Source organism: Cyprinus carpio, chromosome A10 (genome assembly GCF_018340385.1).
Source record: "Cyprinus carpio isolate SPL01 chromosome A10, ASM1834038v1, whole genome shotgun sequence".
Taxonomy (NCBI): domain Eukaryota; kingdom Metazoa; phylum Chordata; class Actinopteri; order Cypriniformes; family Cyprinidae; genus Cyprinus; species Cyprinus carpio.
This window is the reverse complement of record NC_056581.1, coordinates 11,460,604-11,486,104: the sequence shown is the minus strand read 5'-3', so window position 1 is coordinate 11,486,104 and position 25,501 is coordinate 11,460,604. Positions and strand designations below refer to the sequence as shown.

The window sequence follows — 25,501 nt, the reverse complement described above, 5'->3', positions numbered from 1 at the left end:
CCAGTCCAAGGTCCCTGCCAGGGTAAGGTGATTATTAATTTTTTTTTTTTTTTTTTTTTCTTTTGAGGGAATCCAGATGTAAGGTCCAGACTGTTACTGTTTCTCTATCTTACACTGGCTATAAATGTCCTCTAGTGTGTCTCCTTGAACTAGCGCTGAGAGAAAAAGAGAAAGAGCTGATGTTAAAAGATTTTTAAACATCTTCTTCATTTTGCACCACAAGAAGTAAGAAACCCTGATGACAGTTTCATAATGATCATTTTTGAACTTAATGGCCCATTAGCCGCATTATTGTTCATGGATTCTTCTGCATAAATTGTAAGAATAGACATTTTACCCAGCAACAGAATATCTAACAAAGTAGTGAGTATTATGCAGCCTATTCATTTAAAAATATCTTTTCTTTTTTCTGATAAGAAAGATAGTTCTTCTATTTAAGCATGCAACATTATTAGCAAAGCAACAGACTTTTTAATCTCTTCCAGGAGCTTTCTTGCAGGTGCAGAGCAACGGAATAAAAAAATAAAAAGCAGTAGCATTGTCAAACGGGTTCAAAATGCCCTCATATTAATCATCATGTCACTGCATGCTTTTTCATATTCCTCTCGGGGGTCACGCTAATGCAAATTTCATGAGAAAGTTTATGTGTTTCACTCAGGGGAGACCATCAGCAACATGGCTCTGCTGTCAAACATGATTGATGTAACAGGCTGCAGTGGTTGGCCTCTGAGGTAATGCATATGCAAGAGACTATTAGAATATGCAAATGAGGTGATATCTGAGCATAAAGGCGCCGCTCAGGTCCTCTGGATGGATTAGGAACTTTTCTGCTACCTGAGAAATACTCGCCAAACTCCTGCTCCAGTTTCATGGCACGGTCGTATGTCTTTTTGGCCTGTTCCTCTGTCAACCTTTTATTCATCTCCCTGAAACACACAGGTTTTAGAAGTGTATCAGTCCCTGAGTCTGAGCGCAGAGGAATTTTTATTATTTATGGTATATATACGGCATCATAGAGGTGTGTGGTAAACTTACATTAAGGACTCGATGGATCTAGGCTTTATAAAGATGGCAATGGGGTAGAGTTGTGCTACTTGTAGTCGTTTTATCGCATTCCCAGACACGTCAAGTATGCAGTGCTTTCCCTAGAAAAGCAAAAAGGACTTGCTAAATGCTAGGAAGCTGAACAGTAGAGTAAGGGGCCGTACACAAAAGACACATTCAAGGGCACAAGGACAAGTGTTGGCCTATGAGATGTTTAGCAAGGAAAAGTCTTGTGAATAATGGGCTCTAAGATATAAAGTTTGACTCTTTACCGCATTACTGGCAAGTACTGTACATCTGGAACATGCTAAACTGGCTAGGCAACCCAAATTGTGAAATCTACGTTAGGCAAGGCAAGCTTATTTACATAATGTAGAACATTTCATTCACAATGGAAAATCAAAGTGCTAATAAAATATAAATATTAATATAGAAATAGTAATAGTAAACTAATAGTAAACTACTTACCCTCTCAGCCACGTATTTGACAGACTGTACACTGGTTCCATACAGATTGTCATTGTACTGTCCAGCCTCAATGAACTTGTGCTCTTGGATGTCTTTCTCCATCTGCTCTCGTGAGGGCACAAAGTGATAATCTCTCCCATCCACTTCATAATCCCGCTTTGCTCTGGTCGTATCTGAAATGGTTAAAAAAAATCTTTAGTTTTTGGTACACTTGGGTACTCAGTTCTACAACACATAGAAATCATTATTATTTACATACACATTCATAAGAAATACCTTAAGTTGTCAGAGCATGGAGTGCACGTCTAATTACAATTACAAATATACTATTACATGTCTATCTTTCAGGGTGACATACTAAGAGATAGAGATTTCTAAGCAGAAATACCCATAGATCCCACTGACTGGATGAACTGTATACTACAGGGAAGAACTATTACATTTTCTACTTATAATCTTGCTCATTGCAGACTAATATTCTCACTTACCTTCTTGATCAGAACTGTTAGCCGCTTTTTAAAATTATGAACAAACAAAAATGGTTAAATAAAAGTGGAAAACTGAAAAACAAAACAATAAATAAACTGTTTAAAGGGGTCATATGATGCTGTTAAAAAGAACATTATTTTGTGTATTTGGTGTAATGAAATGTGTTTATGTGGTTTAAGGTTCAAAAAACACATTATTTTCCATATACTGTACATTATTGTTTCTCCTCTATGCCCCGCCTTCTGAAACGTGTTGATTTTTACAAGGCTAATCAGTCTGAAAAGCGAGGTGTGCTGTGATTGGCCAGCTATCCAGTGCGTTGTGATAGAGTGAGCCATGGCCTAGAGTGAGCGGAAGCTGGCTTGAGTGAGCAGAGGCGTGCGGGCTTGAGAACGATGCGTCCGGCGGATTCTACGAAGGAGCGTACCTTGTGCTTGCGGCAACCACATGTGATGACCCCGGGCTGGACTACGCTTAATCCATGGTGAAAGCCAATCCGGCGATAGAAAGAGCCGTTTTAGGGGGGTGTGGTTGACTCTTAACTTTTATAAAGAATATCTCTTTGGATTTGACACTTTAGTCTTTGCAGCTTCACAGATCTTCTTTATGCGCCAAGAGCTTGTAACACTCCAAAGAGAAAGAAAAAATTGAAATCGCATCATATGACCCCTTTAAGATGTAAAACACGAAAGAGCTCTGTGGCACTCATCAGCCAACTCTTAGAATGATATGGGATATTTATTCTGAGATGAAGACCTCCATAGTATTGTCAATATGTTAATATTTTGACTAATATATGTAGCACAAGCCAACAAAGCTCTTTCCCAATAAACAAGGGAAGGACAATTAGAAAACAAAGGAAATGTTACAAATTGTGGATTACGAAGGGTTACTTTCAAGGTTTGCTCTAAGTGCTTCTAGTGTTTTTTAAGTTTTTTATTTATTTACTCTTTAGACTAATTGTAACTTCTGAAAACATCACTAATGACCTAGTTGAAGTTTGTTAATCAGCAGACCTTGAAATAAGTGGTTTGATAGTCACAGCACAATGAAATGAGTTTCAGGAACTGCAATCAAGCACACTAGGACAGTAGGGAACACCACAGACTCTTATGGTCAGGCCACTCACCTACCATCTCATTTTGATGAACCCCACCAGAACTGCTATCAGCACAAAGGCTTAAAAACCCCCAAGACTACTGGATATAATTACAAGCTACCTTGGCCAGACAGTTTTCTAACACTCCAATTGAAATCCATGATGGCACAAGTGAGAATAACACAGTACACTATTGCTCAGTTGGGCTCTTTTAAGATATCGGTTGAGTCAGCCTCTACTGAAGGTTTAGTATCTGTGCATACTAAAGATATAATAATGAACAATTAATGAAAGATCCATTGATAGTTTAGTTTATCTGATAATTTAACCACCTGGGCAGGAACTGCAAGATCTCTGTAGGGTACTTACGTGGCACACATGATCCAAACTTCTCCGGGAACTCAGAAATGAGGTCATCGTTGATTCTATCCTTCATGGGCCCCAAGATTATAACCGGTCTGGCGTAATTAACTGTTCAAACAGATAATACAAGCACAGAAAATCTTGGATTTAAATTGAACATCAATCACGTAATCTATTTATACACTTATTGTGAACGTCATACAGTTCAAGCATGAGAGACAGTGGAGAGGCACTTACTCTCTTGTCTGATGACAGCCTCATATGAGAGGATCAGTTCCTCTTGACTCCCTGGAAACAGAACAGAGAAACATACTCAGTGGGGTGGGTGGTTATGATAGGACTCTGTTTGCTTTTTGTATAACGCCAGCGATCAACATGGCCACATTTGGTGCGCCCTTCACCAAGGTCTCTCATCTCAGAGCACAGCTCAAGTGGAAGTGTAAATGAGTTACTGAGCATGTAATGTCATTACGCGCTTGTTGACAATGACATTTATATTCAAAAAGAGAAAAATAAAAAAGAGTGACAAAATTGAGTTAGCGCTCATTTGGGAGATTGAGGGGATCAGCGGAAAGGCGATGATGGACAACAGAAAAGCAATTTAATCATGGATGAGACTGAAGTTTCAGACAGTGGCAATACTAATTGAATATAATAGTCCAATTATGGAAACGCAGGTCCAATGTGACGCTAGTTGTGAGGTGGTCTGCGCACACAGGGACTTAGAGAGCCAGAGGAGTTTATTTTTAGCCCTGGAACGAACAGAAGGAGGCTGCCGCAGGAACACAATATGGTTATTATCCATCGATTCAAACCCAGATAGGATCGAGTGCTATTCTGAGCCAGAGCTTAATTTTTTCTCATTGGCAGTGGTAACATTAAACTATAGTTAATGAATCACACATAAACCAGCTTCGGTGTAGTGCTCCACTCTTACACAGAACAATTTAGATGCTGTGGAAATGCTAGATGGACACTATTTGTGTAGCTATTGCCATAAACACAAAGGATTATGTCCATTTAAAGCCTTATAAACACAAAGCACACTCTGAAGCTCTGTTCGGCAACCTAATGAACTGCCCACAGAAGCAGAATTTTAAGGCATCAAATGCAGACTCACAACAACAACAAAAAAAGCTGTTCCAAAAGGTAGGCAACATAACTTTGCTGCCTCCCAAAATTTCTTATTTGGACAAATTTTAAAGGCAACACTGCATGTTTACATTACTGATCAAATTCAAGCAGATGAGGTGAGAAAAATGTTGAATATAATTAAACATTTTATTCAACACTGTAAACAGTATGAATAAAATGTAGAATTAAAAAAAACTAATATTTGAACATGCTAATTTTATGCTGATTAGAGTGGATCTCTATTGTTAGCACCAGACTCAACTGAATATATTATCGCAAGTTTTGTCTCACATAGCTGGTTATGCAGAGCGTTCCAAATCAATGGCTGTAAGGATATCTTCAGAAGCACTGCTTTGCTGATGACACTCAACTCTACTTCTCATTCCAACCAGATGATCCGACAGTAGCTGCTTGCATTGCAGCCTGTCTGAGAGACATTTCTAGCTGGATGAATGACCATCACCTTCAGCTCAACCTTACTAAGACAAAACTGCTGGTGGTTCCAGCTAACCCATCGTTTCATCACAACTACTCTATACAGCTGGGTTCGTCAACCATAACTCCTTCCAGGACAGCCAGAAACCTAGGAGTTGTGATGGATCATCAGTTAAGCTTCACAGATCATATTGCTACAACGACCTGGTCCTGCAGATTTTCCTTATACAATATTAGAAAGATTAGACCCTTCCTGTCAGAGCAAGCCACATAACTTCTTGTCCAAGCTCTTGTTCTCTCCAGACTGGACTATTGTAATTCTCTCTTGGCGGGCCTTCCTGCATGTTCTATCAAGCCTCTGCAACTGAGACTTGTCATGGAACTTGTATACTGTTGTTGTTCTCTCGCTGGTCTGATTGCTTCTATTGTTCTCATTTGTAAGTCCCTTTGGATAAAAGCTGCTAAATGATTAAATGTAAATGTAAATGTAAATATCTCTCGTAGAAGGCAGCTGCCTGTGTATGTAATAAGTAACAAGGCAGCTCACTTTGAACAAAGCCTGAGTTGTATATTCTTTTGAATTCTGCAGGATGAGTTCTGTGCATTAAATAGAAGCCAAGCTGAGTGGACAGTATCTGCGAAGACTTTAAACAAGGATATATGAGTTTAATCCATGCCTGGAGTTTGTGGTGGAGACAGATCATACATCATTTTGTAAGATTGGGCAGTGACATTTGCCCTCTGACTTTCAGCTATAACAGCCTGAATTTAAGAATAATGCTTCTACTAACATCACATGAAAGACATGGTGACTTAAAAAAAAAGAAGCAAAAAGTCCCTTATGCTCATCAAGGCTGCATTTATTATCATCAAAAACAGTAATTTTGTAAAATATGAACACAATTTAAAAGAACTTTTAATTTATTCCTGTGATGGCAAAGCTGAAATTACAGCAGCCATTACTCCCATCTTCAGAGTCAAATAATCATTCAGTCTTTTGATTTGGTGCTCAAGAAACACTACTTATTAACAGTGCTTAATATTTTTGAGGAAACAGTAATAAATTTTTTTCCAGCATTCTCTGGTGAGTAGAAAATTCACAACAGTAGCACTTATTTGCAAGAAATGCAAACGTTTGTAGTATAAAAAATGTTTTTACTGTAACCTTTAATCAATATAATGCATCCTTGCTTCATTCATTAAAAAAAAAAAAAAAACTACTCCAAACAATAGTGTATATATTGTGATCAGTTAAATGTTTGCTTAAAAGTAACTCTGAAATGTTTAAACTTAAAACTACCATCATGGGCAAAACTTGTATCTTTCTGTAAGTTAAAGCAAACAAACTTTATATGATTCTTTCTGACAGCACATATCATTTTTTATCAGTGTGTTATCAAGTGAGTCCATTTCCAAAATAAATCAAATAAAAGCCACAAATCCTGTTTTCCGGTCAAGGGGAAAACAAACAAGTAATTTTTCATTATGTTGACAATGGCTATCTAGAACAGCATCATGCCATATGCCAATTACATGGCAAAACCTAATCTGTTCAAAGTGACAAGCTCAACCAGAGAGCTCTGAATTCACACTCAGTCTGGAAACCTGCCACTCTCAAGATGACTACAAAACCTGACAACTAATGCTTTGGAGCTGGACTACGATAGTTTAACTCCAACAATCTGACCTGAAGTCATCAGGTTACTCATTAACCTTTTCTTATAGCAGTATTGTTCTATGTGTTCTATAAACTTTGACAGTCTAAGTTGGTTGTATTTGGATGACAAAATTAGACTTGAGTTTAAGACACAGGAGATTAAATTAGGGACCCAGTATAGAGGAAGAGAGATAAACACACTCAACCTAAAAGAAATATCCTCTCTTCTGATCTTACATATCACCTTTGTTTTCTGTGGACATCCATCGCTTCCCTCTCTATGTATTATATCTTGGCACAAATACATATTAATTCATTGAGAATAAATATGGAGTTTGGCTGGTGTGTTTACCTTAAAACCATATTTTAATAATTGTATTGGCTAAATGCTCCTGATAAGAACATAAAAACACTGTTAAAAACACAAGACAACATTTGGCACAGCACTGCAGAGACATCATAAAAGACTAGAATGTAACCTAGATTTCCATTAGGAGAACTTCATAATAAGTATTTATAAATCTTTTAATAAGCACAATCTTTTTTTTTCTTTTTTTTTTTGACAAACCTGTCCCTAAATGACTTTTTCTTTTTTTTATTATTTTTTTTTTATTTTATGTATTTCTGTTTTTGTTTTGTTTTTTTTTCTGCCATGGAATAAAAAAGAAATATATATATATATTAAAGGTAATGGTGCATTCTATCTCACAATTCAGACTTTTTTCCCCCCACAGGATTGCAAAAAAAGAATTGTGAGATATGAACACAGAATTGCACAAAAAAAGTCTGAATTGTGAGATATAAAGTCGCAATAACCTTTTTGATTTCTTTTATCCCGTGGAAGAAACAAGCTTATAGGAAACATGTGCTAACATAGAAAATAGCACCACATTCTCGACATACAAACTAAACAAAAATAATTTGACAACTATTGACACATTATGTTCATGCAACATTTTACCTACCACATAAGCCTAAGGATGATAAAGCAGGAATCCCTAAAACATTACAACCCGTGGACCGACATACATTAGTATTCTGACATGCAGACAGGCCTGTGGTTGTTTGAGACGGCTAGGACGACGCAACGAAAAAGAAAAAAATCTGAACTGAAATGTTACATATGTGCTTGGGAGAGGGGTATTGGGTCCATTCTTTAACACACTTACTCAGTGTCTTTGCTCCGTACCCGTCCTCCCCTATTCCAGAGATGTCCTACACCACACAGCCGATCAGAGAGGCGAGGGGGGTGGAGAGAGAGAATGAAAGAGGATGGGAGACAGAGAGACAGAGGAAGAGAGAGACAGTGAGGTTGTTGGTGGGGCGGGCAGAAACGCCAGAAGAAGAAGGAGGGCATGGGCTTCCTGGAGCTACCTACACACCTAGACCTTGCAACCTACCCCGAGGATGTGTTTGTGTGAGCGTGTGCTGTTTTTATGCACCTACGTGTGAGAGTGCATGTGCGTTTGTGGCTACTTACGTTCTGAGTCACTGCCGTCTTGCTCGTCCGCGTCCTTGTTTGTAGAAAGGGAACTTGCGTGAAAAGATGAAGTTCTTTCTACGTTTTTCACTGAATGACTGTGCGGAGAGAGAGCATGGTGCAAACAGGGGGCTCTAAACGCTGTCACAATCATGCTGACAAAAACAACATAAAGACCGGAGCTTGACATGAGGGACAACAGCTAGGAGACAACCAAACATCCAATGGTTTTTTATTGGCAGGATCATACACCTAAATGAATTTAGTAATTAACTCATATTAAATATGCTTTTATTTGTGCCGAACTAATTACATTATTTTTGGCTCGAATTGAAAGTGCTTGGATGATCCTGAATAGGTGATCTTTGTTTGTTGTGAAGGCTGATCCAAACCCCGCTGTCCATGACGTCACAGCACCTGAGCGGTTTTCAGACAGCTCAAATGTATTCAAATTAAAACATGATCAGTTGGAAGGAACATACAAGGGAGGTAAACACTGATAAACTAAAGACCAACTGAAGTTGATTTTAGTGACATGCAAAGGCAAATGGGACTTAAAAAAATACTAACTCATATTAAAATAACAAGCATGCAGGACAGTCCTGACAGGGTGGCATGCTGATCAAAGGGGCCAAATTTGTGCTGCTTGTGTGTAGTATTATGATGTTCTGAAGGTGAATTGTTTTTAAAATGGCTATGAAATGCAACAAAAATAAATGAGGTAACATATATGGACTGAGGTGATTTTAAATGTGATTTTCTAGCTGATTTGGTGAACCTGAGGTCAATATGCTCTGATATGAATGTAATCTGTGATTGTGAAACCAGTCAAAAATATGTCCATATCATCTTTTATCCCGAAATTATAAGAAAAAGAAAAATATAAAATTATTTTAATTTTATTACATGAAGTCTATTTAGGACCATTAAGATTTTTTTTTTGTATTATGAAATTACTTTACACCAACTCCTCAATTTTCTAATGCAAAAACCATAAAGTAAAGAAACAAAAATTAGTTTTAAAGGTTTAAAGTATGAAACATCATTATAATTTATTTATTTTTCCAGACACAATGTGATAGAGTAATGAGAATGAGATTTTTTTTACTTTACAATAATGAATATCAGGATTATTGTGCTTAATTATGAAGAACTGAAATAGTTTCAAAAAAAAGGGGCTTCATTTTCTTTTAACATTAACATAAACATTTTTTCTTATGATTTTGGGATGAAATATAACCCAGACATTTCTTTAATAGATTAACAGATATATGTTTGGCAATAAAATAAATATATAATTTTGTGTGTATTTTTGACTATTTTTTTTTCAGCACAGTGTACGAGTGAAACCAATTGTACCTCTGATAGTGATAAAAGGAAATATTCATAACTATGCTAATCCTCTCTATTATAAGGCACATAACCATTCTTAATCAATGCATTTTCAATTAACAGTGAAATCCTATGAGTCATAAACCTGAAATGATACATACACAAGTTGGTGCATCTTAACACAAAGACAAAACCACACAACAAATCGTAAAGTAATCTATCAGTGCCAACACCCCCGCCCCTCTCCCATCTTCAAAAGACAGAGAGAGAAACAAGAGACAAGAAAGAAACGGCAATTTGCAGGCCTGGCTGCAATGTTGCTATGGATACTAGTGGGAATCACAAGGCTAAAAATCTGAACGGTGCTGCGGTTGTGTGCCGAACTAAAAATACACCTTACATCCTTCAGTTTTATTCAGTTCACCTCTCATGCACAAACAAGAAACATTTACTACAGATGAACTTACCATACTGATCTCATAAAAGACGCAATAGGACACACATTTATGTAGAAATTTAATATTTAGGCTGCTTCTGTGAGCTGCGCTGCAGTACTAATACTGAGAGCTCAAAGTGAGCTGTCACACTGCGGCAGAAGGACAGAGTCTCACACACACACACTTTCACTCTGACTGACTCAATGACCCACCAGCACAACTTGAAATGGGGAAATAAATTCGAGATGACGGTACGACAGAAACTAAACTGGATGGACTGAAGAAAGGAAAGAGGCAGCCACTTAGATTACACTAGATGAGTGAAGAGACACAACATGCAGGGACTGCTGGTGAACTGTGTCTAAACTGTCATTAAATCATTGGGCCCTTCCTGCTTATAACTGAAAACTGAGGGCAAACAGAATTTCGGATGTTGGCACTGATAAAACCATTTTAAAGACAATCACTCAACAAATAGAACACTTACCCCTTTAGAATCGAGGCTACCGGGTTTTGCGTTGAATTTAACTGTCTTCAGACGGGCTCTCTCTTTTCTCTCCACCCTGCCACAGTAATAGAGACAAAGTCAGTGAAATGTTCTAGACAAATGTACGGTTTCCAAAAAAATATTAAGCAGTACAAACTTTCTTTTTGGTTTCCAACAAGTCATAGTAAGAATTGATCTCAAGCACCAAATCAGAATAATTGGAATGATTTCTGAAGGATCATGTGACACTGGAGACTTGAGTAATGCCTGCTGAAAATTCAGCTTTGCTATCACAGGAATAAATTACACTTTAAAATAGATTTAAATATAAAAACAGGAATAAATTTGGTTTTAATTTAGATTTTTATTTATTGTTTTTTTTTTTTGTAATTTTTTTTTAAAGTATTGCTGTATTGTTGATCTTATGAGTGTTGTTCGTTTAAAAATTATTACAAAATTATTACAATACCCAAACTTTTACACAGTGCGTGTACATATAACCTGAAACAATTTTGTTTTTACATGACCATTTTGTTCCTGATATATCAAATCAAACAGAAATGTTCTGCTTTACATTTAAGACTTCTTTATGTAAATACAGAGGAAATAATGGAAAAGAATATGATAGGTTAATATTAATGAATGACCTATTTTTGCTGTTTATTATTCATATGCTATCAGAAGATGAAGGAAAATTCTGTTTTCCATTGTATGTTCTATTTAAGGAGCCAACTTAAATATAGGGCAGTAGGGTGACGATTAGAACTAGGGCTGTTACATGTTAATTTAGTACAATTAATTATATAAAAACAGTTCAGTAAAAATATTAACTTGACACTCTACCTTAAAAAAGGGAGCACTCATGTTATGTTTTTTAATAATTAAATTACATAATTTAGGTGGCTCTGCTAACTAAATATTGATACATGCAATTTACTGAGATTAATTTGACAACTTAGCGTATCAATGATATGTATTTGTATCTGATTATATTTTTTAATTTATTGACAGCTCTTTTTAAAAAAGTAAGATTGGATGTGGATTGTGGTTATCAGATAACTACTTGCTTAAAAAGGTGGTAATAAATCTCCACTGGTCAAATATTTAGTCTTTAGTCATGTAGTCACCTCCTCTTGCTGGGGATGACGCCCATCTCCTCACTGTCCCCTTCAGGCGTCACTCTCCTGGCCTGCCACCACTCATCATCAGATGCATTGATAACATGGAGGATGTCTCCATATCGGAAACTGAGACCCTGACTGGGCAGCCCACTATCCTTTGCCCTCTCATAGTCAAATAGAGCCCTGCAGAGAGGCACACACACACACACAACGTCAGTTTTGTTTTGCTGAAATGTTAAATTAACGTTTCGTTTCTGTTTTTTATTTAAAAAACAGTCTTGAATTGGCAGTAATGGCTGACTCATTCTAAAGCAGCATGTGTGAAATGTGCAGATACAGCTGTAAAAGGTACAATAAGTGCCACTAGCCACAGTCAGCACATATTATAGAGTTGCACACACTCCTCATAACTGTGTGTGTGTTTGTATATAATGATGTTGGGATATGATTGATTAAACCGACAACTGAAAGATTTGTTCTATAGCCTCGGGAATCTATAAGTGGTTGCCATCACTTTTCTTGCCAAGCTTGGGGAGGGAGGCAACATCATATTAAATTAATATATCTGTGGGATACAACTAGTGCGCCATTCTCTGGTCTGTTTTTAAAAATGAATCAGTTAAACAATGAATTAATTCAGAGAATTTTTCCCGTTTCTACCTATAATTTCCTGTCTCCTCTCTGCTGTAGAGAAAAACATATACTGTAACAGACATAATATTACAAAAATATGCATACACTCAAAACTCTGGGGCCAGTAGGATTTTTTTTTTTTTAATTAATACTTTTATTTCAAAAGGATGCATTAGACTGATCAAAAGTGACAGTAAAGACTTTTGATAACACGGTTACAAAAACTATTTCAAACAATGCTGTTCTTTTGAACTTTCAATTCATTAAAGAATCCTTAAAAGTATCATGGTTTCTACAAAAATATAAAGTAGAATGACTGTTTTCAGCATTTATAATAAAAATAAATATTTCTTAAGCAGCATCTCAGCATATTAGGATGATTTCTGAAGGATCGTGCGACACTGAAGACTGCTGAAAATTCAGCTTTACCATCACAGGAATAAATTAATTTCTAATTTGTGAAATATTTCACAATATTGCTTTTATATTGTATTTTTACTGTATCAAATATATGCAGCGTTGGTGAGCATAAGAGACTTCTTTAAAAAACATTTATTAAAAAAATCAAATCAACCCTAAACCTCTGATTGACAGTCTGTAAACACGGAAACCAGGTCTTTCTCAGATGCTGCAAACCTCAAAATATATTACTATATGATAAATTTCACATCATTTTGAATGAGAAATCTAAGCTCCTTCACATAATAGAAAACCAGTAAGAGAGAAGCACAAATGAGATCAGAAATACGAAGCCATTTCAAAGGCGATCACAGTTTACTACGCACTCCTGCCATCTGAAGTGTGTGAATTACTATGCGGTGACAGAAGAAACCTCTCATTCATCCTCATATGGAGGAGCACTATCCAGAGAAACAGGCTACCGTTTCAAAAATAACCATGATTCATGTACACATCCTTAGAAAGAGACACAAACACTCGATTTAAAGAGCAGATTTTATACTGATGATGTAGACTCAAAGACCAGATGAAAACAAGAGTTTAAACCTGAACTGTCTGAGGGGAAGCATGTGGAATGAAGTCACCCATTGATCTTTAGTGTGCTCTTCAAAAATAAGCAGGAGAAGTAATAGTTGTTTTGTTATATTTTTGTACTTTGGATTATATTCTCAAAATGTGCCTGCAAAAACACTTTTTACAGTTTTACAGCCATGCTGTTTTCACTGCAGTGAAACACAGTAAAAGGAAGCACTATAGCTCAGACGCATCCACACACAAAAGAACAGACAGGCTGCCACGGTCTCCTATAGGCCTACTGAGTACACAATACAAGAGATAACAGCAATAATACCCATTAAACCCGTTCCTCCAGGTATATTTAGTCACTGCAAGCCTAGCTAAAATGCTTCAGTGTAGACTTGTGATAAGCTGAATCAAGAGTTATTACATTTCATGTTTCTCTCTATTGTCTATACAATTTCTTATTCTGTTCGGGTGAAAATAAAGGAGCCCCACTGCATGATACTCACCTCCTTACGCCAAATGCTTACAAAAATTGCACTTCAAAATGAATTTTAAATGGCAATCAGAGGGTAACTAAGCCAAAGTAAACCAAACTTTGACCCCTTGATGTAAATGTAAACACAAAATATAAGTGGATGTCTGATAACAACAAAAACAGGCATCTATTAAAAACATTTATCATTTAAGAACATGCTGTTCCTAACATGCTGCATTGACACAACACACTTAACAGCACTTCTGCATTTTCAGCCCTGATAAAAGCTCTCACATAAGAAGAGGCTCTCCTGAATAAAAGTGTGAGAGTTTGAAAAAAAAACAACCTTTTTTAAACATTATTATTTTTTTCTGTATATTGTGTTGGTGATCAATATTATCCTAAGGATGAAATCAATGAAAAGATACACAAGCTACCCATACTGCAGATACCTGCATGACAAAATGGGCTGCACATAATGGTTGGCACATATGCTGCTCTAATAAATGGAACATTGAATCTCACAAATGTCATTTCAAAAGCATGCATTTTTCCACAGCAAACATAATATTAAGACAACTGTCTGCATTTCAGCTGTATTTTTTTTTTACATAAAATGCTCTAATAGTCATGTGATGGTGCAAATGTGTCTGTTTGGGTCATTACATTGAAACATTATTTATAAAGCAGGCAATAATATAATTCACCAATAATAAAGTCACCATTATGGATCCATTACAAACCATACTGAGTGCAAAAACCAATCATCTACACTATACACAAATAAAGTGTTGTCTTCAATGTCCTTGTTAATCCTTGCTTCATTAAAGGATAAAACACACACACTCACACACATACACATTGGAACACATGCCTAGGGAAAAAAACACATGCTCCCTCTCATCGGCCAATAAAGACGTTAAGGTTGTTATGGAAACTGCAAGCTACGTACAGTACAGTGGAGATAAATAATATTTTTATATGTTTGTACACTGGCAGGTTCTCAGCTTATTTTAGTGAATTCATTCCTCAATGGCATCATTATAATAGTGATGCTTCTCAAGACTCTTCCAAAAAAACAAAACAAAAAAAACAGCAAGTGCAACCCGCTGACAAAAACTCAAAGTTTACTGTCATATGACACATACTGAATAATGCACTCTCTCCTCTGCAGCCATTATGTGCCCTTATAATAATAAATAAAACATATTCTTGTCTGTAAACCACTAAGCTGATAAAATTAGTGATAAATTGATAAAGCTGATAAATTACCTGATGAAAAAAACAAAACATTATGTACCGCAAGAGCTGTAGCTTAGTGGTCATTCATGCCAGTGCTCATGTGGATAATGCAAGTTCAAGTCAGTACTGTTTTAGCATTCTTTATATACTATTATAGTATTTATTCATATTTTGAATTACCTTTTTTATATTTAATTTATCTTTACATTTTGTTTATAGATTTTTAACTTTTTATAGATTTAACAGTTTTGAATCTGGCTTAGTGCAGGTTTTTACACTGAAATACTGCACGTAAAATTGCCAAAACTGTTTAGTGAATGTGCCCCTGAGTATGTTTTTTTTTTTTTTTTTCCTAGTGATTTATTGTGTGGATCTTGCAGTAGAGCTGCAGGGCTGAATCGCTGTCTAAGAGCAAGAGAAACAGTACAGGTACAGTATGTGAGTAATATACAATGCTCAGCAGAAAATTGTACATCCATGGGTGATGAACCTCATGGACAGCATTTTTCCACTAGAGCAAATGTCTGTAACATAATTTGTTAAGAGTGAGCGCTGCATCAGTCCTTGAAAAAAAAAGGGTGTGGTATTTGCTAAGCGGTAAGATAAAAGCTGAAGCCATCAGCATGGAAAAATCGAAAAAAGCATTACATCTAAAACACGCAAACTAGAAGAAAGTGTCAGAGTGCTGCCAAAGGTGCAGATAATGTGGTGCTTTTGCTTGTTACAGAGAAATGTGGGGTTTAAAAGCCCCCTGAGAGTAAAGTGGAGTGGAATCTGTATGGGTAGATCAGTGGCCTCACAGCGATAAGAGCCTGGGCTAGTGAAATAACAGGACCCAAGCTGACGTTTGCAAGAATGATACATTACATGCATTACAGCAACTGAAGATTTTATGTGATTACTACATTTTTACAATTTATGTAGAAAATGTGAGAGGTGTTTGTTGCAGTAGTTGCCATCAAGGGGCTTGCTTACTGGCCAAAGTCAAAAGAGCCAACCTTTAAGGTGGTTGTCAGGGTGTTGCTAAGCAATATATATTGTGTTCTGAATGGTTGCTTACATGAAAGTTACAAGTTAAAAAAAAACCCACCTGCATGTTGCTATGCAGTTTCTAAGGTGTTCTATTAGGTATCTAGAGTGTTCATGTTCATGTGCAATTTAGCTTGGCTTATTAAAAAACATGTTAGGTGAAGATAATATTTTTTTTCCTGCTAAACATTAACCGAAAAATTAAACTAAAAAGCACATGAACATAACATCAATATTCATGGTATTCTTTGCAGCGTTTAAAAAAAAAATAAGCACACAAATTACACACACGCTGGACTTTCTTAATAAGCAGGATAAAGAGATGTATATTTCTTTCTCCAATCACATGGAGGAAGGGTGTTGTTATGGCTACATGTGAATGGTACCGCACAGAGAGAGAGAGAGAGAGAGAGAGAGAGACACTGAGAATGCTTTGAGGAGGTAAATAAGCAATGCACACACACAAGAGCCACATGCACAATTCCGCTTTAAAGAAATTGTGATGTTGATTCATTGTGACAGAAACATCGAAACTTGCTGATTGAGGAAAATCACTCAATAACTGACACATATCCCATCCTAACTGAGTGGAGTTGTGCATGCATTGCTTTTATATTGATGTGTGTTTTCTATTCATAGAATGCAGCCAACAGCGATCACACCTCTGCATTCATCTCACCAGAACTCAGCGGAGGCAAACTGAAATTATACTTTTGTCATAATGTTCAGTTTCCCTCTACAGACTGAGCAGAGGTCTGTGGAGACTCCTGTCTCCCAACCATCTCCTTCCTCAACTGCAGAATTCTAACAGTACTGCGTACCACAGGGGCCATATTGTATATATATATATATATATATTCAAGTTTCTTCCCCTGAGATACACTTATATTAGTCTATGGCATGAGCACTTAAAGTTCTTGTACCAAAACAGGTTGCAATACTCTCGCTGACCTCACAATTACAGGCTGTTTTTGCCACAAGACTTCTAAATGTAAATTATGAGTGTTTTTCATCAGGATCAGCCAAGTTGCTGAATGTAAATATGGGTACTCAGCAGTTTGCAATAGTGCTGTTATTGTTAAAGCACTATTGCTTTAAAAAAAATAATAATTCTGTCATCACTTCTGTGTTTTTGCCTGTTATTGTGAGTAGTCGATGAGCAAATTTTATAATATTTTATGCAGAAATCCATGTTAAATCCAAGGGTTCACATACTTTTTCCTGTAACTGTATGCTCATGGTTGTAATGCAAATACCTTGCTGAGAAGGGATATTCAAAATCCAGTTTTCCATGACATAACCCTCATAATATGACCCCTAAGTTAAGCATTAGTTAAATCATACACAAAAAAAATGTGACTTTACTAAGCTGATCTGTGCTGATGTGTTCTGCAGCAAATACATGTCTCCCTTTAAGGTCTGATTTCCTGTGTCTCAGCTTTTCCCAGCATCCGTGTTCTGCAAAACCGGCCAGATCTTCGGACTGGCTACGGCACAGTACAATTATCTAGCACCCACAGAGGGGGCCTGCGGCATTAGACTGCAGCTGGGAAGGAGATATTAAGCATCTTTTAATGCTGTGGGAGCAGTGCATGCTGTACATCATGAGGAGAGGTGGTGTGTATATGTATAATTGCTGAAAGGAGGGCTATTTATCACAATGGATCTCCACAGGTGCACTGGTTCTGCTGAAATGTTCCACCTAACACACAGTTACAAAGCCAACTCAGAAATCTACAGCTGCATGTCACTACCAGCTAATGAGGAACTAATCTCTGTTCTGTTGACTGTATTATGAAACATATCTGGGAGAATCACAACAGCTGTTCAGAGGAGTAGCCAAACAGTGCTGTCACATGGGATGTTTGGAGTGAACCTGGTGGCTAGAATGTATTAAGTAGGTCTTATGATTTAACTCTTTATCTTCATCATTTAAAAAAAAAAGAAAAAATTTTTTACATGATAAATATTATATATTAAATACTTATAAGATTTTGTTATAACATTAAGATCTATTTTTTTTACTTGTGCATATATATGTCACACTGTGAAATACAATTGGTTTCATGTTGACTTAAGAACAGAGAGCAGGTGAACAAAGAGAAGTTTCTTGGAGCATCTTATAATGGATCACTGTTGCCACTTTCCTACTGATTTTAAATATCAATAGCTCTTCTAAATGACATATAAAACATTATGATCCCCAATTCTGGCTGATCTAGGATTAGTGCGCACACATAAGACAGCATGTGCTTCTTTGAGTGTGTGTGTATGTGTGTGTAAGAAAGGTGAAGTGGACACTGATGAATTCTGACTTGCTCACTCAGATACCCTGCAGGTTCACACACAAACCCCTGAAGTATGTGTATGTGTGCTTGTGTGTACGATAAACATTTCGCTCCAGGCTAGAAACATTCTCATCACCCAGAGAGACCACACTGATGTTCACATCAACCCAACATCAGTCCCACATAACAAGAGTGACATGGAAAGAGAGTTAACACCAAATTTACATGATCGGGGGCTGTTGGGGTATCAGTACCCCATCTGTGACGACAGAAACATTCATTCACAATCATTTTCAGAAAAAAATATGTAAACAAGATAAGTCTTGAGAAGCTATGGTGTGAGATAAAACTTGTTTTATCTCAGAGAAAATATCTAATTTTAAGAAAATATTTTTGTTTAAAGCATAAATCTTTGCTAGTTTTAACTTTAGTTTTTGCTTAGAAAAGAAAATGAAATTGCCATTGTTGTAAATCTAAAGTTTTTTTTTTTTTGGGGATAATTTACTGAAAAAAAAAATGAAAACATACAAAGAAAATAATATTAATTCTTGCAGTTTTGTGTTAGTGTATGTGAATGTCTAGTTTCAATAGACGAGGTGTACCTGACATAGAGCGAGCGTTTTTGATTGGTTCTGAGGGATCCCGATCCAGAACTCATGCTGTGGTTCATCATCTGCTCTCGTAAGTCATGAATCTTGGCCTCGAAACGCCCGTATTCTGTAAGCACAAACATAACCAAGCAAGTGTAAACATAATGCAACACCCCCCACCCCCAAATCAAACATCAAGCTTTGCAATGGCATCCCTAAAATCACTAGAACAGAACAGAGCACATGCAAAGAAAGTCTCAAACGAAAAAATTTATAAAAAGATCTCTCGGGAGAAATGCTGTCTAGAAAGGATGTGAAGTTGTAGTGTCTTAGTGTCTGAGATGACAGTACGGATCGATACAATCTACAGTAACTGTTGTATGCTGACTTCTAGCACAAGGTCACACAGTCAATACAGGAAATGTTGAAGAAAGATTAGGAGAGAGAGAGACGGTAAAGTCATATTATGTATCTACTGTGGTGCAAATGTATGATATCCGATGACATCCCACTTCTTTCTCTTTGTTATATGCAGGCTGATACCGAATCTCCACAGTTTCCATTACAGGAATACATTACATTTTAAAATATTTTAAAATAGAAAACAGTTATTTTAAATTGTAATAATGTCTCGCAATATTTGACAACTTTATTCTTGATTCCCATGAGCACAACAGACTAAAACTTTTGAAAGCATTAAAAAAAACTTACCAACACCACTAAAAAAGAATTGGTGTAGAAACAATTTTCACTGAGAAATTTCACAATTAATCACAAAGAAACGGCAAATAACAGTGAATTGAATCTTGATCAAATTAGTACAAAGACCAAAATAGTATTTTCCTTTAAAACATACTCCAATAATATTTGTTTTACTGGCTTTCTTTTGTGTATTGTAGTGTAACATTGTAGTGTATTTTTTTCAGGATGGTAAAGACACAGACACTCATGAGCTTTAAAACACAGATTTGCCCTCCTAAATCAGGACTCATGCTCTTTCAGCATGTAATCGAGTGCAGGGCATGGCAGTTTGTTGAGGGGTGCTGCACACCTCAGCCCTGTTTCAGCAGAGAACTATATCTGCTCTGGATGCTGACCAATGTACACACACACACACACACACACACACACACACTGAACCTGAGCACTCAGCAATGCCCCAAAGCCCAGCCTGAACACCATTAGACCCAAACCAGCAGAGCAGCCCCAATAGAGCACCTACCACACCCGAGTAACATGTTACAGCTGTTTTGGTCCTTTTCTGGTTGTTTTTTATTCAGTTTCTTTCATTTTGCTTTAACACATTTAATTGGTCTAAAAATACCTTATGGAAATAACTAAACCACTCATCAACTAGATGGTTTGAGCAGCTTCTGATGAGGGTCATCAAAGGGTCTACATGCAATAAGGCTGATTTGAGAGCCCCATCTGTCCTTGCAGGAACTCAAAGGTCAAATGACAAGAAAATTTTGTCATTAGGCTACAGTCTTAGAGAGGAAGCTCAAGGACAATTATGATGATAATACAATCAGAAATGTGTGGTAAAAGCATAAAAAAGACCTGACTCACAAATATATCTGCATTTCCTCCCAATGAAATATACAGGCATTATTCAAATCACTTCCACCTCTGGAAACTAAGCACTACCTCTTTCTCTAATGGCCTCAATGTTAATTTGAAGACAGAGAAACCGCTAAAGAATAAAAATGTGATATTTCTTCTTCAGAGAAAAAGAAAGAGAGAGAAACAGATTAAAAAGTCTCAGAGTGGTGCAAAGCTCAGACGGAGGATAAAGTAGAGTACCCAAAACAATCCTGCAGTGAGGGACACACTCATCCTGAACAAATCCACTCAAAAAAATAAATAAAAAATAAAAGACTGCTTAGCACACAAACCTTTAGGAGATGTTTTTTGGGGACATCATTAGAAATATTTGACATTCCCAAATAAAGTAAAAAAAAAAAAAAGTTCATACATTAAGAACTATTCAAGAGGGAAGTTGTCACTTAAGGAAACAGAATACCAAAATAACAATATCATGCACAGTTCCAACATAAATTGCACTTTCTAAAGTATAACATAAATATAACCTTGACTAAACCAAATTGAATGCTACAGACCCCCCAAAACATGCAATACACACTCACATACACACACGTGTGCTTGCAAATACACTCTCACTTGAACAGAAACGAATCAGCAACAGCAAAGCTGAAAAGGTGAGGGGGCTGGAAGACAGGATGGAATAAAGGAAAAAAGAAAGAATGTATGAATGAAAGAGAGAATAAAAAGAGATTCTCACTCTTGAGGATGCTCGCAGACTGCAGCGTGAGAGACTGACCGCTCCCTACACACAAGCAAAGACTGCCACTCTACCACCTCGTCTCCGCTCTCTCTCTCACACACTCTCTCCTCCAGACCTGCTCTCATTGGCCGAGACTCTACAGTGGGCGGCGGTTGAGTGTCTTAGAGTCCCTCCTCCCCCTAAAGTGGTCCATATCAAAAGCCATGCTGGATTTTCTCTCTTGATGTCAGCTGTGTGTTTTCAATCTGCAGCGTATTAGCTCGCTTAAAGATAAACAAGCCACAAATCAAGCAAATATTTCAGCTTTAACTGTCCTTCAAAACTTGCGGATTCCACTAGCATATGAAGGGAATTGGTGCACACAAGCAGCAGGTTAATGAAGTAAGCACATGACTGAAAAATTAATTGATTATTAACTGCTAACCACTGGAAATGTAAATAAAGCAGGACAAAAATACAGCTTCACAGTTGTGAAAAAGAGTCTCATAGAGGAAAATAAGTTCAATAAATCAATTAATCCATCAATTTGATCAGAAATACAGTAAAACCAGTAATACTGCAAAATCAAAATAACTGTTTACTATTTGAATATGTGTATATATTATATATAATATATATATATATATATATATATATATATATATATATATATATATATATATATGCCACAAATCAAGCAAATATTTCAGCTTTAACTGTCCTTCAAGTTTTTTTTAGGTTTTGAGGAATATATATATTTTTTGTTTTACTCCTGTGATGGCAAAGCCGTTTTTTTTAGGTTATCAAGAAAAAACATATTTTTACTATTATTATTGAATTCATGAAAAGATTTTTTAAAATTATATTTTTATGTCTTGTCACATAAAAAAAAGGGAAAAAAGAGAAAAACTTACACCAAACATTTGATTTTATATGTATGTATATATATATATATATATATATATATATATATATATATATATATATATATAATATATATATATAAAATCAAATTATATATATTTATATATATAAAAAAATGTAGCCATAACTTACATTACATTTTATACTGCATACTTTTTACATTTTAGTAAATTTCTTTTCTTTCCTTTTTTTTCTCTTCAGGGGAAGGAGATCCAAGCAAACATCTCAATTTGATCTCCTTTTAATCTCATCACTTTTGCATTACTATTATTATTATTATTATTTTCCTGCTTTTCTAGGGAAAGGTGCAATTTTTGTGAATAACAGTAGAATGCGTTGGATTTAGCCTATAGGCTAAATCCAAATCTCAGATCTCCAGGACTCTGTTCGCATTCTACTGTTATTCACAAAAATTGCACCTTTCCCTAGAAAAGCAGCAGGGATCCACTGCACAAGGAACCTTCTAGACAGATGAAAAGCTTTCTACCTCTGCCTGTCTCAGACCTGCATTTCAAGCTGAGAAATTTGAGGAAGATTATAGGCTGTTTGGGATGATGGATTACCACCCATCCAGAGACAAAGATAAGAAACTGTAGCACTTTCATTATCAAATGTGCATGTTAAAATGGGTGCATTCAAAACATCCGTCTTAATTTTGCACAGACAACTGCATTTATTCACATGAATGTTGGTTTCATATTAGCGTGAATGCAGTTGGACACATCCAGGCAGACAGCCGCCCTTGTGCGTCACTCATACACACACACACATATGTTTGCGTCAGTCTGCAGTGAGATGCTTTCAGTTAATGGAGGACAGCTTGTGTAGTCTCATTAGCTGCTGTGCAGTGACTCCAACATGCCAAATACAGCTCCACCCGCAGCAGGGGTAAAGAGCATCATTGAGCCAGGAGGTACAATCACAATGTGTGAGCTACAGAACTGGCAGTGTGACATTTCCAGGAACGTAGAGACTGTAAATTAAGCCAACATCATCAGTAATGTGTCAGCGCACACGTGCACAAGCTTTTAGCTAAATAATGCCACTGTATCTACAGACTGCAGCGCTGAGAGACAGTGGTGATGAGCGATGATTGTAATGTTGACTGTAAATTGTAAAGGTCAAATTGTAAAGGTCAGCTGTCAGTAGTGTAGAGATGTATGAAACACTGCTTAATAAGAAGTTATGGGCTGCATCCAAAATTGCATACAGTACTTCCCTACTATAAGGAAATGTTACGCTTACCCTGCAAAATAATGCAAGGGTCTTCAAGGTGGTTGCTAAGGTGTTCTGAGTGGTTGTTAGTGTGTTGCTATGAGATTGCTAGGGTGTTCTCAGCAGTTGAAAAGACATATGTGGTTGTCTTTTGGGGTATTCTTGTCAAAATCAAAGTCCATGCGATTCATTGTTTCTCACCCACCAGGTGAAAACCGTCTGACTGCTTCAAAAAGTAATAGCACCTTTCCTCAAAAAGCTGCACAATCTGATGTATAATTCATGTCCAAGATGAGGAATTAATAGACATGGAATAATATTCCAGAGAGGAGAGATGACCTTGTGTGATCTTAAAATTACTTCTCAGAAGTAATTAGTTCTGTACAGTCCATGACAAATTAGCCAGAATGTGATTATAAATATTATAAATCATGTTCTGGAAAAATTCCTCTTTGAACGTTGCCCTATAAATTAGTAACACCACAAAACTTGCATGGGATGTGGTACAATCCGTCAGAACAGTAAAACAATAGTACTGTAGAAGATTCATTCTCTGTGGAAGTTGTTCAGATGTTTGGGCTTCATTAGAAAGAATGAGATGGAGGAGAGCAGAGGTTAGTCATAAATCAGGGCGACATACAATATTAGAGTAAAATACTCATTCACAGAGCTCTGGCTATCCAGCTAAATGACTAATGGCCTGTTAGCTTTTCAAGGCCTATTGTTCTCTGTTTCAAATTTTTTTGAGAGTAAATCCATGATTTTTAGTAGGCTACCAGTATTGTTTGTAGCGATGGTGCTGAAAACTAGAAATAAAACTCGGCAATCCATTCATTCATTCATGGAAGAGAAGATGGTCTGTCAGTCAATATGTGGATTTGTGTGTGAGTTTCAGTGTATAATTATGAAACTGTGAAATTACCAGGGTTCAGGCAGTGTTTGCTGTTTTGTAGTTTTTGTAGTTCAATTTTATTAAAACTAAGCTATAAAACCATTTTTCAAAGCATATGTGGCTCTGCAAAACATAAAAAAGTACTTTTACATAAAAGTCTTGAAGGCAGAGAAGAAAAAATCTTTAATTTAAAATTCAGAGAGAGGGTGCAAAATGGTAATGAACAACAAAATAATGTTGTAAAAATCAAACTCATTTAATCATGCCCCCAACCTTTACTTTAATTCCTAAATAAGTGATCTTCCTTCTATAAGAGCAATTTCAGATTTAGATTATCTTCACGTAGGGGCTTTTCTCAGTAAATGTAATGCAATTAATTTGAATCCATCGTTAGTCCTAATTATCACAGAAAATCGTCAAATCATAACTAAATGTATGAGATAACCCCTTTAAGGTTTAAATAATAGTCATTTAATACTTGAGGAGAAATAAAAACATGAGTCTACTTAATGTTTTGATTTGACAGACTTAATGTAAGAATGTCAAGTTAGCTTCGCTATGATTTTGGATGACTATCAATCCATCTTCATTATTCTGGGAATTGTAAATTTTTTGTGTTGATAGCTACACAGCGAGAATGTCATATTACTATGACTCGGGGAGTTGCTGATGAAAAGGACCCTTGGAAGCCCCATCTAAGCAGTCCCACAACACCCATGCAGTAAGTGCAAGCTTGCATTTACCCCTGCATCTTAATGAGCTCAACCTCCCCAGAATCGATCCCGAGAGCATCAGGGGAATTGGATTGAGCCACAGAGAAAGAACAGCCTAGTTGAAACCATGACTCTATGACTAAATACTCATAATGCTGACTACTGCAAACTTTTATAAGCACCTCTGAAACTTATTGTGAAAACCCACAAAACATGTATACTAAACAGTTTTGCATAGTGGGTGCACAGCTATATTGCAAACGGAGGAAATTGCCATTAGAATTAAATGTTAATGCTAAGAGAATAAATTTTTTTGTGGATTCACAATACCCATAACAAAGGCTTGGCTGGCAAAAGTTCAACATTATCATACAACTCAGCCAAAATGTAGGAAATAATGCAAGAAGGCTCAGAGAAAGTTGGGAGATACTGGTTCAGGAATAGAACAGAATGTCAAAAGTCATCGGGAGCTGCTCTAGAAACCTCTGATGACTCCTCTGAAGCATCCTCACCTCCTCCATCTGCTAAAGCAGTCCTCAAGACCTTATTTATGAATGGGGAATTCTATGCACTTGCCAAATTCATTCCCTCAAAGCACTTCCTCCCCTCTAAGCTCCTGCCAAACACAGATTGTCACCTTATGTAACTATGTCTCTCCTCCACATATCTCTATATAGGATCTCATCCAA

The 25,501-nt window shown here is 36.6% G+C and overlaps 1 protein-coding gene across 5 annotated transcripts in view; it reads right to left on the bottom strand.

Moving 5' to 3' along the window:
• The window catches only part of LOC109097198 (disks large homolog 2-like), a 206,903-nt gene continuing 181,402 nt past the window's right edge, over nt 1-25,501 (bottom strand). For 3 of the 5 annotated variants that reach the window (XM_042765210.1, XM_042765211.1, XM_042765212.1), the window contains 10 exons: nt 18,797-18,911; nt 11,553-11,729; nt 10,426-10,501; nt 7,859-7,904; nt 3,701-3,751; nt 3,470-3,571; nt 1,513-1,685; nt 1,036-1,145; nt 835-926; nt 1-155 (listed from right to left, as the gene is read on the bottom strand). In XM_042765210.1, the coding sequence (XP_042621144.1) occupies nt 94-155; nt 835-926; nt 1,036-1,145; nt 1,513-1,685; nt 3,470-3,571; nt 3,701-3,751; nt 7,859-7,904; nt 10,426-10,501; nt 11,553-11,729; nt 18,797-18,911 (1,004 nt within the window). In that variant the 3' untranslated portion in view covers nt 1-93. Of the gene's footprint in view, nt 156-834; nt 927-1,035; nt 1,146-1,512; nt 1,686-2,000; nt 2,025-3,469; nt 3,572-3,700; nt 3,752-7,858; nt 7,905-8,169; nt 8,268-10,425; nt 10,502-11,552; nt 11,730-18,796; nt 18,912-25,501 lie in introns of those variants that run through there. The other 2 variants (XM_042765209.1, XR_006161001.1) reach the window with 2 other exon arrangements.